Source organism: Cololabis saira, chromosome 15, assembly GCF_033807715.1.
Source record: "Cololabis saira isolate AMF1-May2022 chromosome 15, fColSai1.1, whole genome shotgun sequence".
In the NCBI taxonomy this organism is placed as follows: domain Eukaryota; kingdom Metazoa; phylum Chordata; class Actinopteri; order Beloniformes; family Belonidae; genus Cololabis; species Cololabis saira.
Genome location: NC_084601.1, coordinates 18568876 through 18588218, shown reverse-complemented (window position 1 = coordinate 18588218; position 19343 = coordinate 18568876). Strand labels below are relative to the sequence as shown.

The window sequence follows — 19343 nt, the reverse complement described above, 5'->3', positions numbered from 1 at the left end:
TTACAGCCCATGTCAAAGAGTTAATTTAGACTTGTGGTGCAGTTTAAAGAAATCTGGTTTATAAGCCACAGTAATTGCTTTTCTCTGCATGATCTGGCTCTGATTAGAGAAGTAAAGAGAAAAACCATTCTCCAAAAATCTAATATCTGCGGTCAGTCTTGGTGTAGCTCCTAGAGACAACGAGACAGATTTAGTTTTTCTGCGGAATCATTTCAGATGTTTCAAATCACAGTTACTGGCTGCATTCGGGGTTATCGATCAAACAAAGGCTAAAAATACTGTAATGTTCCAAAATATTTGTCCAAAAAAAACAGACCAGGTTTATAGAGTACGACTCTTTGTTTACTTGTGACCGCATTTCATGTATCGCTGGGGTTCACATTTTTCCAAGCTAAACTTTTTTTACTCGAAAACTTGTCAAAATAACTTGTAGATGTCTCTTTTTCATCGAATCCAAGGTTTATTCAAACATGCTGTCTTTATTTTCCACGGATTTACAAGTGTTTCCATAGTGACTCGGTTGAAGCGCTTTTGACTCGTGTACAAAAGAGTGGCTTAGGCTATTTGCTCGGTACAATGGGATTTCACTGAGGAAGAATAAGGAGGAAGAATTTGTTTCTGGGACTTTAACGAGAACTCGGTTTGGAGAATGAGTTGTTGTTTTCTATGTGCAGGAGTCGCACAAGTTAACACAGACACACACTATACTCATTCTCTGTAAATCTCTCTCACACATGCACATTATTAGACGTACATTGTTCATGAACACTATTGCTTTCACGCAGATGTGTGTTATAGTTACATGTGTTAGACCGCATAACCAGTCTGTGTAAGTGTAATGTGTCTGGTATTGTATAGATGATTTACAGTATGCTGATCTCACCACGCCACACCTCAGTATAGACGGACAGATGTAAAGCGCTTCTGTATCTGTTTCTCCAGCGTGGCAGCAGCTACTGGCTCGTTAGCTCAGTTCAATTCATTCACGGTGATGCACTGAAGGGCCGGGTCAAGTCCAGAACAGTGGACGATTGTGTCACAGGGAAGTTCATGTCTGGGGAAAAAAAAAAAAAAGAAACTTAATCTTGTTTATTTCCAGAGGCATATTGTAGAGGCAAATCGCGCTCTGGTTAAAAGGACAGCCAGATTCAGACGTATTTTTTTTCAGTAATGAATGAGAAAAACCAGACCTTGTCATTTGAACTTTGCGTCATGACTGTAAATGAGAAAGGGTTAAAGAGGCTGGGAGTTTTAATAGTTTCTAAATATGCCAGCATTTTCTTCATGCCTCCAATTCTGAAGATTTGTGGTTGAAACAAAGAGCATGTGGATCTTTATTTGCGACGACCACTGCTGGGTGCTTATCATCGGCCGAGTCAGTCAAAGCACAGCCTCCTTCCAATCCAAGACAAATGTTTTGGATTCAAAAGGAAATTTATGAAACCACTTGGAGTGGAAATGAATCCCTGTCTTTTTTTAAACTCAGCTACTCTAACTCATTGTCGTTGCCATGTGACTGATTCCTTGCCTTCTTGCTCTTTGCTTAGCTGTTCTGGCAGCTCTGTTTTACTGTCTGTTGTCTTTATCTGCTCTGTATCTCACCCATCCTCAGCGCTGTCTCTTCTACTGTTGGCAGAAGTAGCAGGACCACCGAAAGTTCAGGATTTTGAGGCACTTTGAGGAGGCTGGCTTAAATGAACTAACAGCTTCACTCCACATTAGATCTACACACAAAACCTCAAAATGTGGACCAGTTCATTAAGACACATACCAGTCTGTCTTAAAACGACGCTTTTCTATGGAGCTAGAACAGTCTCATAATACACAAATGCACAGAACAAGTTTTACAAATGCACAGACAGATTTGCAAATACACACACCGTTTCACACGTGCACAGAACAATTCACACGTGCGTAGTACAAGATATACAATGTATTTTTGATGCACACACAAATATAACCTGATTTACAAACGTTTTTTTGTCTGTGAGCTGCGCTGGATTTGTCTGTGACTTTTGAGACTCCTCTGACGTCCCACGATCTACAAATATGTTTTTTTTAACACGGAAGGTATTTGTAAAACTTGTCCTGTGCACGTGTGAAACGGTGTGTGTATTTGCAAATCGGTCTGTGCATTTGTAAAACTTGTCCTGTTCATTTGTCAATTATGAGACTGTTCTAGCTCCATACTTTTCTTCCTCAATATTTGAATACCACATGCTCAGCAACTCAGCATGCATGTCGGGCATGCAAGGATAACCTTCAGGGTGACCTTTTCTCTGTTACCTTGTGCTCATGTAAGTTTTAATGTTAACATATGAGTTTGAGTTTAATTTAAAGAGACATCCTAAAGCTTTCGCAGTCTCCAGTCCATACTATAATCAAAAGTAACTTTGGATTCCCCAGCTCGATTGTCTCGATTGCCCCCCCCATGATCATCCTTTCTCAGCTAATGATAAGGGCGGTGCTTACGGGCTGCAGCCTCAGCACCTGTCTACCCATGTCCTATGTTGTCATATGTTTTGTCTCTTTTTTGTTCTCTCGGACATGCTGTACTGGAACAAATCTCGTTGTGTCAGGCCGCTGACTCAATGACAATAAAACGTATCTGAATCTCAATCTCAATCTCAAACTGTGTATTGCTTTATGGCATGATGTCACCAATGACGAAACTAGTTCACGGAGCTACAGCAGACATCATGTCACGCATATATGGGGACTTCCCTGAACTAAAAGTTGCAAAATCTCCTTCCAGCGGCTTTAACTCGGTAGAGCTACAGGTCTCCTTATGAGCCGTGACAGATCTGGGAGCTCCTACTTTAACTCTGCAAAACACGTTTAGCTGATGTAATCCCTTTTATGATCTCTTGTCAACAATAACTGAAGACTGTAAAAACAATAGTGAGGCAATTTCTTTTAATGGACATTTTTTTGCACCAAGAATGTTTTGTGTTTACTTCAACTAAAAACAAACCTGTTTGACTTCACTCAAAGAGTATTTAAAAAGAAAGGAGGAGTCAGACATGGGGGCGTCAGACGTGTCCCATCCCGTCCTGCTGGAGATGAGCCTTCAGGGAGGCTGTTGGTCTCTGATTAACTCATCAATCACTCTTAATTCGACCATCCACCATCAGGGATATGAGGCCTCAAATGACCTGAAGCACCTGTTTCTTTTTTTTTGTTTCCCAAAGGAACATCATCTGGGATACATCACTCCATATAGTCTCTATATAGTTATGTTTTTATCAGTTTTCTGCTGCCGTGACTCTTCTGGATAGTTATATGCAGGGTGCTTTACCTTTGTTCTTGTCTGCTTTCTATCAGTTTTCCTTTTCTTGCTTCTTGTTTGAGGCCTTTGCTTCATTAATTCGGTTCTGATTTTCCAGGGTCACCCACGGGACTCCTGCGCTCACTCACCAGTTGGTAATAAATAGATTTATTATCTAATTTTACAGTGAACACTGAATGACTTGTACGTCTGCAGGGAAACATCCGCGTCTGTATCTCTGTTTGCACAGCTTCAGTTTTGCCCTCAAAAAGCTTTTTCAGTTGGAATGACAAGCGGTAAAATGCAGCTTCTCTGGAAACTTTCCCACAATCCCATCACCAGGCTGGGAGGGGAAAAAGCAGGATGGAGAGAGTCAGAGAGGGATAATTAGGAAAAGAGTGACAGTTGCTATTTTTACACTCAGCTAAGTTTAGCTCCGTGTTTGCGCGCCCTCACAGAGGGTCCTGAGGTGCCGTCACTCACCTCAGCTCAGGTTTAAGCCTTTTTCTGGTTAGGATTAAAGACTTCAGCAAAAATAGGATTTATTTATCTCCGAGTGATAACAAGACATAGCTCTATATGAATATCCAGGCACCGGTGCTTGTTGATCTCCATTCATGCTAGAGTGAGTATTGTTCTGAAGAGCAACTGAAGTTGAACATTTGAGTGTGTTGAGATCAGCTGTGTGACCTCTGTTTCCATGTTCATACATATACACATCTCTATAATCTTGGTAGACGAGATTATAGGTATGAAAAAGGTTTTATGTTTTGTTGACTTCTACATTGTGTCCGGGATGTTTACGCGGCTGTTGTGTGTGATCACCCGTCAGTGTTGTCATATCTCGTTACTGCTGCTGCTGGTCAGATGCAGTTTTTGTGTTTTTTGTTGTACCGTAGTTGTTGTTTATAACATTTGTTATAATGTACAATACGTTTGTAAAGTCTTTGATTGGGGGATTGCATGGAGAAAGATATCCTCTGCACCTACATTTCAGAACTTTTGCTTAGCCTTTTTTTAAATACATTTTTGTGGTTCCTATTTTCTAACACATTAATCAGAGGGCAAATTCATTGACATTATATTTTTATATGTTATTAAGATGTGGGAAATGTACTGTATATACAAGCTAATATATTTAGTTATAACACTCTTTAACATGCTTTTACTTTTTTTATTTTTAGCTTTAATGTTTTGGCCTTGAGATAATGGTACTGGGCTGCACCTCGACTCCATTTCAAATGTAATTTTTGCTGCAATGGACTGGTGACCTTGTCCAGGGGTACCAGGGACAGTTGAGACAGGCTGAGACCCCCATGATGCTGCACAGAATGGATGGATGGATGGATGGATGGATGGATGGATGGATGGATGGATGGATGGATGGATGGATGGATGGATGGATGGATGGATGGATGGATGGATGGATGGATGGATGGATGGATGGATGGATGGATGGATGGATGGATAACAACTCCCATAATCTCAAAATACTTTGCAACATCAAGCTGTTGCAATTTTTCTTTTCCTGTGCTCACACCCTCACTCCTCTGTACTTGCATCTCTGTTGGAAGGAACTAAAACACAAGTAAACTAGTGTTTATAAACTAAGATGTCTTTTCTTAGGTGACATCATTTTCAGCTTTTGTCACTAAAATATAACCTGTGACACGACAACTTCTACTGACAATTCTCTTACTGTAGTCTACAGCTGGATTTGATCATTTCTGTGAACTGTGGCTATTTACACAGACTCAAAAAATGTTTTAAATTGAAAAAATTGAATTCCATCCTGCCTGGCATCAGTGATTCAGCCTGGGGGTCATGCTGCAGGGGATTTTATCTTGACACATCTCTGCATCTTTCTACCACTTCAGCATTCCCCTTGATGTTGTGTCTGACCATGTCCATCACTGTAGCCATCTTCTGATGGGTTAATTCCAGAAAGATAATGTGTCGCGTCACAAACCTCTAATCATCTCAGACCGGCTTCTTGAATAATGCAAACAGATTTCTATTCTCACACAGACTCCAGTCACCAGATTCTCACTGAAGAAGCATCATTGATTGAGCAAGAAAACAGCATCTAACTACATTTTGAAAACAGAAGCAAACGTTCAGTTTTGCAGCAGATTCTGTGATGACAACAAGAACTTTATTGGTATCTTACAGATGTTGGAACAAACTTCAATTTTAGTCCTTGTTTATCGAATATTAACTCTATAATACTTATTTTTCATCTTGAATGCATACAGAAAGAGATTCTTCCACATTTCAGGTTCCCTTCTTGCACAATTTTACAAAGTCCATAAAGCGGAAACTGTAAATTTGTATTCCAACCTGAGTTCGAGAGGGAAATCGGAGGTTGCTGAACTCCCGTTAACTCAGAGCTGAATATAAAGGGAAAACAATGACTTGGCTGGGAAAAAAGCAAAAAAAATAACAAAAAAAATATATAAATAAGAAAAAAAAATAAAGGTATGAAATAATTAAGCAGAATTAAATATGTATTTATTCATTTTATTTTATGTGTACACTGTGTTCCAAATTAATTTGCAAATTTTCTGTAAATGTCATAAAGATTAAATCTTTTGTTTGTCAATTAAACTCATGGATGGTATTGTGTCTCAGGGCTCTTTGGATCATTGAAATCAATGTCAGACGCATGTGATAGTTAGTTTGCCAGGTGAGTCCAGGTAAAGGAAAAACTACTAAAGAAGGGGGTTCCACATCAAGCTGACCGCCATTTTCAAGCAATACGGGAAAGAAAAAGGGTTTGTCTGATGCCAAAAACTGGAAAGTAGTTTAAGCTTTGGACAAGGTCTGAAAACCTTAGATATTTGACAAAAACGGGATTATTGTACTGTTAAGAGATGTGTGGGAGATTCAGAGCACACATGGGTTTATGCAGGTAAAAGTACAATGAGGAAGGTTTCTGTCAGACAAATACGGTGGATTAAGAGGGCAGCTGCTAAAATGCCAACACAAAGCAACAAACAGGAGTTTGAATCTGGTGGACACGTGCGAACATCAAGGTGTAGGATCCTCCAGAGGTTTGCAGTTATGCATAAACCTTTTTTGCAGCCACCCCTAACCAATACTCACAATCTGAAATGGCTGCAGTGGGCCCAGTAAATACATGAGAAACAGTTTTCAAGCTGTCTTATTCACTGAGTGCCGTTCATCCCTTGATGATCCAGGTGGAAGTACTGTAGTGCATGGTTGGTGGACGGTCACCGTGTCCCAACAAGATGTCACCAAGGAGGTGGTGGAGTCGTGTTTTGGGCCTAAATCATGGGGAGAGAGCTGCTGGGCCCTTTAGGGTCCCTGGTGGTGTGGTAATGACCTCTGAGAAGTTTCTGACAGTCCACTTTCTTCCATGTTACAAAAAGGCCGTGTATTCATTACAAATCATCTTCAAGCATGACAATGCACCATCCCATGCTGCAAGGAATACCTCTGCATCATCGACTATGATGGCCCTAAAGGCAGAGAAACTCATGGTGTGGCCCCCATCCTCCCCTGACCCCAACCCTATTGACAACCTTTTGGACCATCCTCAAGAAAAAGATCTATGAGGGAAGGAGGCCGTTCACATCCAAGCAGCAGCTCTGGGAGGCTATTCTGACATCCTGCAAAGCGGTTCAAGCAGAAACCCTACAAAAAGTAAAATGGATGCAAGAATTGTGACACTGCTATCAAATAATAGTCCTATGTTCAAATGTAACTTGACCTGTTAAGATGTTTGTGATTGAAATAGCTTTGGATTTCAGTAAATATGACTTCTGAATGCTGCAAATTCAACAAATAACCATTTTAAGTTTTTGTACAACCAATAAAATGTTTTGGAACCCTATTGTGCATAATAATTTGGAACAGTGCATTGTAAGTTTATTATTTTTGCAAAAAACACCGTTATCATTGGGTCTAACGGATTTGCATTAACTAGTTAGGAACATCAAAGTAGGTTATTTACATCATAATTTGGAACATGGAGTACATGAATACAGAAGAAGAAAAGGAAGCTGTTAATGGTGAAGAAATCTATAACATGTGGCGATCATATTATGTATAAAAAGAAGGGGGCTATACTTTGGTGATGTCATTCACCAGTTCGATGAAGAGTTAGTTTGAAGCCTGTTTTTTGGGGCTCTGAATGGCACCACATTGGCAGGCGCTGACACCCACAACCCCAGTTTATCTGAAATTGGGTAAATGAGCAGAACAAATAATCATAGCAACTGTCGCCACCGGCTAGCTGTTTTTGATTGGCTTACCTTGTGCTTAAGTATGAAGTTAACTTGCGTTACCGATTACTGATTACAATCAAATTTGTCCATCCATCCTCATCTACCAAAACAACATTTCAAATGACGGCGGGAGCTGAAACAAGGTTAGCTGGAGCTCTGACTGACCCTCGGCTAGCCGACAGTCAGCCTAATGACCTCAGCCTGAGGGCCTCCGGGCCTCCGGGCCTCCATCGCAGATGCTCATAGCATTTTTATTGTAGGACTGCATCTTCCTGACTACCGTATTTTCTGGACTATAAGCCGCTACTTTTTTCATAGGTTTTCAACCATGCGGCTTATACAAAGGTGCGGCTATTCTGTGGATTTTTCTTCCACCGCTCGGGGCGCTCTAACCGGTATTACAATCAAAACTAAGACAAAATAAATGCAAAGAAGAATACGCTACTTCTTCTTTAGCAGATAGAAGTAGGTAGAAGCAGATTTCAAACAGATAAATAGATAAATAAATAACGGTTATTTTCTCTTGGTTCTGTCCCGTTTTAATCAGCAGAGTTGCTGCCGTGTTAAAAGACACTGTTGGGAAAGGATCTATTTAGGTACAAACATGTACATCATTTACAGTTAAAAATCCTTCTGTACATGTAGTAAATATCTAATCTAACAACATAAATATCTGCGGCTTGCATATCTTTTTTTTTTTTAAATAGAGCGGATGCGGCTTATATACAGGTGCGGCTTGTATATCTTTTTTTTATTATTTTTTTAGAAATAGAGCGGGTGCGGCTTATATACAGGTGCAGCTTATAGTCCAGAAAATACGTTATTTCTGTTTTACCTACAGTATTTACCACCATCTCCCGCTTTCGATCTCACTCCTCTCACTTGTGCCTCACAATGAGGAAATCAAATATGGAGGTGCTCAAGGGTACTGATGGCTATTGTAGGCAGTGATTTATGTCCTTCCTGTGCCCCCTGCCCCCCTCCCAGTTTCTCCGTACTCACCTTCCTCTGTCCTGTCCTTTGCCCCAGTTTCACCTCCCCAGCAACTTTGGCGTCCTGTATTACAAGTTTTACATGTTTTTTTTTTATTTTTGTTTACTCCATGATCCTCTGTGACAATTTCTGTTCCATTTTAATCGGCCAGCTTAACAGAGGACCCTACATGATTATAACAGGATACACAAAACATTCTTCTGCATCTTTGTACAGGGGTTAGTGCTCTCTTTTTCCCTCTCTAGTTAATACTACACCTCTCAGTGGCAGAGAGCTCATAACTCAACTCCGCCACAGCAGCCGCTGAATACAAATCAGGGCAGAGCAACGAGCTGAATAATGACACCCATATGCGTGTGTGTGTGTGTGTGCGTGTGTGTGTGTGTGTGTGTATGCGTGTTCGGGCAATTGGAGATTCCTCGATGGTCACATTTGAACCCTCTCTACATTTACTTCAAGAAGGAAAAGGCGGATGGGACAAACTGTGGCAAAGTAAAACATTTTTGAAGGATGAAGCTGTTTAATATTCTCCATCGTCCTCAACATCTGCACGTTTTTTATACAGCAAGAGACTGTTGTCCTCTTGTGTTTTACTGACGTGTGTGCAGCCACTCAGGTTTTGTTGGTCCACTTGACGAGGCTCCAGTACTCTGAGCTCGCTCCTGTTTTACTTTATTGCCGTCTTCCTATCAACCCCACCGTGTTTCTGGTGAACCGGCAGGCTCACAGTAACCGGACTCCGGCTGATCAGTGGCATTTTACAGTTGAATGATGTGGAAATCCTATACTCGATCATGGTTGAGTGGCTCTAATATTCGCCTGACACCGTCATTGATCTCATAGCAAAGGTAGTGCACCCTTCCCTTTGTTGCCCTTCATGTGCAGCAAATGAGAGGATGAGCTGAGGACATGAGATGAGTTAATGCTGCCCGGGTGGGTAAGGGTTCACCTTTTCTGAGTGTGGGGGGTGTATGTGTCAGGTTTAGACCTGCTCAGCTCACTTGGAGTCATATTTCACATTTGTCTCCTCTCTCTTCAGCATCAATACAAGCTGGCCAACAGTAAACATCCTCATCTCATTGTCAAATGACCTGCGGCTTTTGCAGTCTCATGCTGGTCGTCCAGGAGGAGTCAGAGCTCAGTTAGCGTCCTCTAGTGGAGGATAAAGTTACATGGGTGTGTTCAAAGAATGATGTAGAGCAGCCACTGCCAAGTCGTTTCATACTGAGAGATGATGTCCACATCTGCCCCTTTAACAATGAGATATTTGCTTTATGTTTAAAAAAAAAGACAGAATTTGCTTTTGAGTAAATAATTCCTTTGCATCAAATTAGTTTATAAACAACATTCAACCACAGATTTCATCACAGGTTTGGTCGGTCAGTTGGAATTATTTTTGTTTGCTCTACTAATACTTCAAATTATTAAATAATAAATTATTAAATTAAATAAATTAAAATATTGCAACATGGCTTTTTCTTACATGATGCAAAAGAGGGAAGGCCATTAAGAATTTTAGGAATCAAATTTCCTGGTCTATCATGCTAGAATGACAAAAACAAATCTTCTTTGTTTCTGTTATCAAAATACACATGCAGAGTTTCCTTTAATACAATAAAATTGGTTCATTTATATCATCACAGGAAGTGATTGCAGACACAAAATGCTGCTTTCAGTGCCGTTGCTCATGACTACAAGCCACGGAAATGTAACAGCCAGAGGCTGTTTAATTTGTCCCTGAGCAGTAGCCATAACTCTCTTCGTTGCACACGAGGAGTTAATCACTCACCAGGAAAACTCTTTTATTTATATTAGCTCTGCAACTGAGTGTGTCACAGCTTTAGCTGCATGTTTATCGTCCATGCTGATGGTTTGATCTTCTTGTGATTGGCAATCAAAAGGTGCAAGTGCTCAATTTCCTCTTTAATTGCACAGATTTGGTGTATGTTTTTAAAATGGAAAAGGGTACTTTATCGCTGTTCCGTGGCTGTCCGAGTCCCTTGTAAAGGTACTGGTAACCTCTGAATGTGTGTTCATTCAGAGGTCACGTATGTGTCTTTTTCTGTGACATCCTGCAGTCTTCCCTTCTTAGAAGTTGTGATTCGGGTTCCATGTGGGCACATTTGTGTATGTTTACTGTACATGAAGGTTTGTGCAGAACTGTTGAAATGATGCATGTGACCTAAAGTTCTTGAATTATGGAAGTATATAATTCACTATAATTCAAAATAAATTGGATTAGTAGCTTTGCAGATTCCCACCTCTGCGGTCAATAACTCAGAAATAAAGAGACGTAAATGCATGAATGTTGCCTCTGTCCAACCACAATGTCCTTTTCTTTATCATTTTAATTAAGTCACAGAAGGAGCAATGGTGAAGAGGAAAATGAAAATGCAGTTGGGATAAGTTATTATTAATTTTATTTATTAGTCAAAAAATGCAGCTTTATTCTTAAAATAAAAAAGCATTTTTGCTAATCCATTTTAATTTGAATTATGGTGCAGAATTGCTTCCATATTGAATACATTAGATATTTTCTTTAAATGGCCCCGACCCCCCTCTATTTGGCTCTCTAAACCTCATTTGACTCAACAAAGCAATAATTCATTTTACTGTTAAAGGCACATACTGGTTTCTTTCAAAGGTTTTTGCTTTGACGTGCAAATGTATACATTTGGATAAATTGATGCTTTAGTTCCTTTTTGATGATGTACTCCTTTCTGCTCATGCAGGGGAATGACATGTTTGAGCTGCATCAAAGGCACACAAAGCCCCCTCTGCCTCTCCCCCAGGACCAGATGGTAGCTCTTCAGGTCTTCTAATGAATATTGATACAAGGGGTCTTGGTTAACAACAGGAGGGTGCATGGGCTGAGCCAGAGAAGCCCAAACCTTGCACACAAGGTCTGTGTTTAAGGGACTGGTTGTGGAAACGAGAAGTCACAGTGAAACAAGTAGTAGTAGTAGTAGTAGTAGTAGTGTTTATTTCGAATATGAATCATATAAAAAAAGAAAGAAAATAAGACAATCGCCTTAACATGAGACATAACAAAGTACATATTCGAAAGGGAGTGAGAAGAAGTAAAACTTATAAACTCTCACCCCCTCTCCTTAACTATGACTAGCTAACACATGCGAACATAACATTATGCAAACATAATAAAAAAAATTAAAATTAAAATAAATAAAAATTAAAATTAAAATAAAAATAAAAAAACAAAAACAATCAAAACAAGACAATAAAAACATTGTAGCAACATAAGCTACTGACTAGTGTAAGAAAATAAGGATAAAAATAGATAAATAAAAAATAAACACTGTATCATTGCACCCAAGCATTTTGCTCATCCCTGTACCTCTGAAAAATAATATCTTTGTATTTTATTTTAAACGGTTTAATATTTGGACATTGCTTTAATTCCATTGAAAACTTGTTCCATAGCCTCACCCCGCTGACTGAAACACAAAAACCTTTCCTGTTTGTGCGTATTAATGTGACATTAAAATTACTTTTGCCCCTTAAACCATATCTTCCCTCATGAATACTAAATAATTTCTGTATATTTGTTGGTAACAGATAATTTTTTGCTTTGAACATTATTTGCGCTGTTTGATAGCCCACAATATCCGTAAATTTGAGTATTTTGGACTTTTGGAAACAAGGATCTTTTCTGATGCTTAAAAGGTCTTGCATGTCCAATATCGGTAAAACAGCGTTGAAGACGTTAATATGGTTTAGAGAAAACTGTGATCAAAAGTGTCAGGGTATAAAAGAGGCAGAAAAATGGAACAACCCAGGTGAGAGCTGCTGATGGAAGGAACGTAAATGAGAGGGAATGTGAAGAAATGGACAGGTAAAGGTCGTGGCAGAGTTAATCCTCTGGCACAGTTCCCAGGTCGTAAGCTGCTCTCGTGAGCGCCTCAGCTTATTCCAGCGCCGGCTCAAACGAGGCTGAGCCTCTGCCAGCACCCCAGGATGCCCAGTCTGACCCCGGACAGTGGGGTGGAGATTTCTTCACAGGAGGAGCTTAGCATCCCCACCTCTGCCTTTTAGTCCCCGGAGTCCTGCATTATTGGATGAGAAGGGACTGGCGGGTGAACGCTGGAGAGTCATTCAGTCGTGGTCCTCCAGCTGGAGTGGGCCAGCTGTAGCCCCCTGCCATCCCACTTAATGGGGAATAAAGAACCATTCAAAGGGCGAGTGTCTCAAAATATCCTTCATCAGGAAAACAATACTCAACACTTGTTGGATGTTTGAGAGGCAATCTGTTTTCTTCTTTTTTCCCCCCCTTCTCTCCTCCGTGTTGTATGTTATACTGTGTGCAGTTTGTCAGGAAACAACAGAGACAGAAACTCATCCCCAGACGGCACTATTGTGGATGATGAACGGAGGCATCAGCTATTTATAACTCAAACTAGACCTTTGTTGACGATGAGACTAAGGGGCAGATAGGAAGAGGGAGAGAGTGATGGAAAGATGTGCAGGAGGAGGGATTGAAAGAAACAACACAGTGAGAGAAAGTGTTTCAGTTTACAGAAGAGGGTAAACAGTAAGATGAAGGGGAGGTTCACTGTTCACTGTTAGGACACAACCTCTGCTGTCAAATACAGGCCCTGTAGGTCTTAGTTAATGAGACAAAGCGTCAGACAGATGCTGAGGGCCTTCGCGGTAGAGGACAATGACAAAAAAAACTGTTTTCACGGGAGATATAGATAGATTTATATTTTATTATAGTCGAAATTAATTTGAAACACGACAGCACATGGATGAACTCCTGGTGTGCCACACTCTGGATCCTGGGCATGTTTTAATCTAACTGTGACTTGGGAGGAAAGCCTTTCTTTTTAATCAAATTATAGTTCGTTTTGTCCTCATCCTCAGATGTGGCCTTATTCTTCTATTTCTAGGCTCTGAAATACATTTGAACATATGAATGGGAGGAGGGTTTAACTGGGGGCTTGCTGGCTGGTGTGTGTGCGTATGCAGCTCCACACGTGTCTGTCTACATTGTGTGACACGGGGGTGGCTGCCTCCTGAAAGCCAAACTTTGACAGCCGTTTTGCTGGCAGGAGGGGAGGGACTGCCATCATTTCACAAAAGAGGGAGAATCACAGTGGAAAGAGCCACTGAGGGCAAAATAGACGAGACGGGGGGAGAGAGAGAGAGAGAGAGAGCACACGGGGAAGGGAGGAGGGTATCAGACCCAGGGATAAAGCAGCTGGGAGAGCCAGATCTTATTGTGCACTTGTCCTTCTCAAGTCGCTCAGACACTCTGCAGAGGCATCTACGGTAAATAACAGTCAGACTGCTGTTGGACTTTTTGTTGCTTTTCACAGTTTTTTCTCAGAGGTCAGGGCGTCGCTGTACAACAAACTGATTTACAACTTGCTGGACTGTTTTGATTCACTACCATAATTGGATTGTGTCTTTGCGATGGCACCGGTGTAGGCATGGTTGTCTATTTGAGGAAGAGCATCCATTCTCTGCTGTCTGTCTTCAAGAAGAAGGGTAAGTCCTTACTCACACGGAGGCCTTATCATCAATGAGTGCTTATTTCTTTCACAACTCACAGTCTTTCATGTTACTGTGAGTGATTCAAGCTTGTGGTGTTTTTAGCTGAGCCTTTGCAAACTTTTAACCCAACAATATGTGTTTGCTTCAGTTGAAAAGATGTGAATATGATAAGAGATCCCTTTAACTGCCTGTACCCTCTCACAGACACAGACACACTATAGTCTGGACGTCTAAGCGTGCCAGATAAGTCGGGGGTCCTCTTTGATAAGATAAAGGGCTTTGGGGGCTTTTTAAACGGTCGTCTTAATTAACCAAAAATCCCTAAACCTTCTGCGGGGGTCTGGTGGAATCTCACAGAGGGGTGCCTTTCCAATTAAACCCCGCTGGTGGTCGCAGCACCTTACATGTGAGAATTATGTGTGATGGAAATGCTTCCCGACTTCCCTCGTTTTTTTTAAATCGCGTCATGCAGGTGCAGATTTCCCACGATGACACACAAGGAGGACATTGTTGTTTCCTTACCTCACACACCTGCACACACACACACACACAGAAACACTACGAGCACATGCACACTGTTACCTAACCAGGTGAGACTGAGAGCCAGTGTTGAAGGCAACAAAGGGGGGAAACAGACACTTCATGTTGACCCTTGTTTAGCTAAGATGTAAGCCACTTGGCCTCCCTCCCAGTTACTTTGTTAAAGTGAATCCCTTTGAGTTTTTTTTTTGGTTTGTTTGTTTTTCCTGTGATGTTTTTGTTCATTTTTTGATGGGATTGCCTCCTCACTGTTAAACAAATGCCTGCTTTTGCTTAAAACCATCATACAACATTGCATTTACTGCTGCAGCTAGAGATGTAATCATGAAAATATGGAAATATGGAAATATGATTGTATGGTAAAGAGCTTCTGTCCAGAGCATGCAGACATGCCCATTACTTGTATAATTAATAACACTTTAAAGTATCCTAACATAACTCTAACATAACCCGACCCAAAACTGTTTTTGTGTAAACCTAGTTTTGAGTAGCATTACATTTAATTCAATGAGCTGTTCAGGCATGTAGGGCACTGTGACATCACAGACCCACATCAGAGTCAAAGCACCGGACTTCCATCTGTATCTCTAAAACATTTACCTTCACACAGCATTTGTTGTACCCTGAAGTGAGCAGTACAAAGATATGGCACCAATCTCCGAAGAGGTAGGCCCTGCAAAAGACTGGGCTGGGGTGAGACTGAATGACCCAATCAGTTTAACTAAATCAGGGGTCGGCAACCCAAAATGTTGAAAGAGCCATATTGGACAAAAAACACAAAAAACAAATATGTCTGGAGCTGCAAAAAAATGAAAAGTCTTGTATAAGCCTTAGAATGAAGACAACACATGCTGCATGTTTCTATATTAGTTAGAACTGGGGGGAGATTTTTTTTTTTTCATTATGCACTTAGAGAAAAAAGTAAAAATTTCGAGAAAAAAGTCGAAGTGTCAAGATTAATGTTGAAGTACAATCTTGAGAAAAAAGTCTGAAATGTCGAGAAAAAAGTCGAAATGTTGAGGAAAAAGTCAAAATTTTGTGAAAAAAGTCGAAATGTCGAGAAAAAAATCTAAATTTTGAGAAAAAAGTTGAAATGTCGAGATTAATTTTGAAGTACAATCTCGAGAAAAAAGTCGAAATGTCCAGAAAAAAGTCGAAATTTCGAGAAAAAGGTTGAAATGGCAAGATTAATGTTGAAGTACAATCTTGAGAAAAAAGTCGAAATGTCGAGAAAAAAGTCAAAATTTTGAGAAAAAAGTCGTAATATCGAGAAATGTCATGTCAAGTCAAGATCAAAAAAGGAAAAAGGAAAAAAAGAAGAAAAAAAGGAGAAAAAAAAGAAAAAGAAGGAAAAAAGGACTTTTTTTTTTTTTTCCAACATTTTTGAAAAAGCTCCAGGAGCCACTAGGGCGGCGCTAAAGAGCCGCATGCGGCTCTAGAGCCGCGGGTTGCCGACCCCTGAACTAAATCATGTTTATTCATTCCCAAAGATGAACTATATGTTGTTCTTGACCTCACCCATAAAACAAGCTGCTATGAACAGACAAGTTCTGTACTGTTTTCTTGTGTTTTAAGCAAAACGTGTCCCAGGTTGTGTTTGTAGTAACTTAACAGTGTCAATTTTTGAAAAAAAGATCAACATCTGTCTGATATGAGACATGAGTTTATTCTGCAGTGTTTCCCTGCACACATAAATGGCTCTTGTTAACAAACAAATGAAAGCTATAAAATTAAAAGTTTTACGGCATTCATTTTGTGCCTCCACTTGCCTACAAAGCGAAATCCATGCAACTGATTTTGTTGCTGCAAATCTGAAGAAAAGCACTTGTAAGACTGAAATAGCTAAATCTAAACTATTTCTTTCCCACCTGTTGACAGAGTATAGCGTTCGGTCCACCAGCCGCATCTTTGCCGCTGGACGGCACAGATAATCTTATCCCGCAGGGACTCGCATGGAAGGAGGATATTGCAGGGGGATTAGCCAGGTCGTAGCTTACTGCTAAAGGCCAGACCAGGCTGAGACATCTGTCCACCAAACTTGACCGAGAAGATTTGATGGGTGTGATGCGTTAAAAGGTGTACAGCTAAACACGCACCTGCGGCAGGTGGTAGTGCGTGGGATTCACTTTAAAGCCAATAAAAGTTTTGACCTAAGGGCACGTGTGCGCTGTTTGTTCATGTTTGTGTGTCCGTGAAGAGGACAGGATGGTATGGGCTGAAAAACGTCACAGTAGAAAAATAGGGTTGCTAACTAGGTCAAATACAGCAGAAAGCAATGATGGCTTTCTTAAAGATTGTCTTGATTCAAAGTTAAAACAGACCTGAAAACGTTTTATCCTCATATAGCCTAAATCTATTACTTTCTTTTTTCTCCCCAATCACACCAATAGCTGGCCCGAAGGAGAATGAAGGCCAGAAGAGGTTGGCAGTGCACTACACAGCCTCTCAGCACTACCAGGAAAATGTTTTCATTGAGGGCAGCAGGTCTCAGTACCTGGAGGACCTGCACACTGAAGCTCAGGAGGGGCTCAAGATCCTGCAGCAAGAAGGTAAGACACAAACGGGGAGCTGCTGAAAAGGCACAGGTTTATAAAGTCAACACTCACAGGCGTATTACATGTTTGTTCTTTTTTGCACAGAACACAAGAATGGAGTGAACTTTCCTGATGATGAAAGCATTGCTGTAAGTGCTCTAAGTGCCGTGGGAATCATTTTTCTGCTACTACCTCATTGGTTGCTGCCTAACTTAACGGCATTGTGTGTTTCTATTGGCGTGCACGACCTGCAGTCCACAGACACCCTGAGACCGGAGCAGTATGTCAGCTTCAACGACGGAGCCTGCTCTCCAGAGTCCAGCTCCTCCACCGGGAATCCAGATGGCACACTGACCTCTGCTGTGATGACTCAGCCGCCGCTTACCCACCAAGGTAAACCTCGGCCATGTGTGCATGTGTGAGAAATCAAAGGGAAAGGAGCTCGTCACACTCACACAGACTCAGACTCACACACATCTGAGGTTTTTTTCCCCCCTCGGATGATAAAAGTTTAAAACATTTGAAGACGGCTTTGCAGCTGCCTCCCAGCAGGAAGCCACAGCGTATCAGCTCTTGTGTGTGTCTGTGTGTGTGTGTGTGTGTGTGTGTGTGTGTGTGTGTGTGTGTGTGTGTGTGTGTGTGTGTGTGTGCCCACGCAGGGAGGATGATTTATATTCTGGTCACATTTAAAATATCTTCAAAACCCTAAAGAAATGCAGTTCTTCTAACGCTTCACCAAGCTTCAGTGTAGCTTTGCTCCCACTGTTTCATTATTTCTTGTGTGACGAATGTGATTATATGTAGCGTCAGCAACAGAGCTGTAAGGCGGGTTCGCTGGTTTGTTGGTCCAACAACTTTGGACACGCAAACATACAATCATCTGGGAATTAAAGTAAACCGTGCAATTCATTTGTATACATCAGAACAACAAAATCCAAATAAGTTGATCCTTACCAAATAACATATTGTACTGTATAGTAAACAGAATTTGACATTTTACAGTCTTCATTTGTTTAATAAAGACTAAGCCAAACATTTAAAAACAAACAGTGTGTGAAACTAAGCATACCACTTGATAGGTCAGGACTCATATCTTGGGTTTTCTTAACAATAACATTCAAAAAGTGAGTGTAGGATGTAGGGCTGCACGATTAATCGTTAAAAAATCGCGATCTCGATTCATGCTTGAACGCAATCTCCTTTCCAAATGACGACGATTTAATTTTTTTTTTTTTTTCTGGATGTTTATTGTTTTTATGTTCAATGTCAGCTGTTACAAAGTTGATGCCAGTCTTTTATCAGGCACCATCATATTTTTTGTAACGTTTACCTTTTGTATCGGCAGCTTCTTAATAGCAGCAAAAGGCAATGGGGGGTTCATCCCAGCCAGAGGAATAATTTGTTGCCTCAAAACTACAGGATCTGTTACAAGTCCCCTTTCTGAAAGGGTGTTCAACTCAGGGAGGAACAAATATTGTTCAAAATTGTTATTATTGTTTAAATTATTCAAAGGTTTGTATAAAGAAGACAAGAGATGTTTATTGTTATTATATTTTTGTTCAGCTGTTGCAAAGTTAAAGTAATAAGTGCAATAAATTTTATATTGGAAAAAAATCGTGAGAGAATCGTGATCTCAATTCTAAGCAAAAAAATCGTGATTCTCATTTTGTCCAGAATCGTGCAGCCCTAGTAGGATGTGAATGTTGCACTTTTTAATGATTTGGGTTTATACATTTCACAGTCAGTCAAATGTCTCAAAACTTTAGGTAGATTAGGCAGATAACATGGTTTTCCCTCTTTTCCAGGTTCTACATTCAAGCCTCCAAATCCAGTGAAAAGATTAGATCGGAGCAGGAAGAGGAGCAGGAGAACCACCATCATGGGCATTCCCAACCAGGTCCAGAAGGAGCTCGGTGAGGCCGCCGTCTCATCTCCCTGAGAAACCACTCCACGTATCATTGGTATCGGTGTGTCACTGACCAGCACCCATGTTCTTTATCATCTTTACAGCTCTGCACAGAAGTTCCACCTTTCAGCCGCTTGTTTCTACTCAACTCCCTGACCACAACAAGAATGACATGCACGATGGCCAATCGGGTGTTGTTATCATCCCAACGGTTGATGGAGGAGCTCCAGTGGTGAATAAGGAGGGAGCAAGAGTGCATCTTTCAGAGCTAGAGGTAAAGGATTCTCAGGAATAATCTGTTTCAAACCATTCAAACCCACATCTTAGGTTTTATTTCT

General features: G+C 40.7%; 1 protein-coding gene across 4 annotated transcripts in view; it reads left to right on the top strand.

The window, feature by feature from the left end:
* The window catches only part of nhsl3 (NHS like 3), a 46905-nt gene that overhangs the window by 20672 nt on the left and 6890 nt on the right, over positions 1 to 19343 (top strand). For 3 of the 4 annotated variants that reach the window (XM_061741005.1, XM_061741007.1, XM_061741006.1), the window contains 5 exons: positions 16956 to 17114; positions 17205 to 17248; positions 17354 to 17492; positions 18905 to 19012; positions 19110 to 19279. In XM_061741005.1, the coding sequence (XP_061596989.1) occupies positions 16956 to 17114; positions 17205 to 17248; positions 17354 to 17492; positions 18905 to 19012; positions 19110 to 19279 (620 nt within the window). Of the gene's footprint in view, positions 1 to 13788; positions 14020 to 16955; positions 17115 to 17204; positions 17249 to 17353; positions 17493 to 18904; positions 19013 to 19109; positions 19280 to 19343 lie in introns of those variants that run through there. The other variant, XM_061741008.1, reaches the window with a different exon arrangement.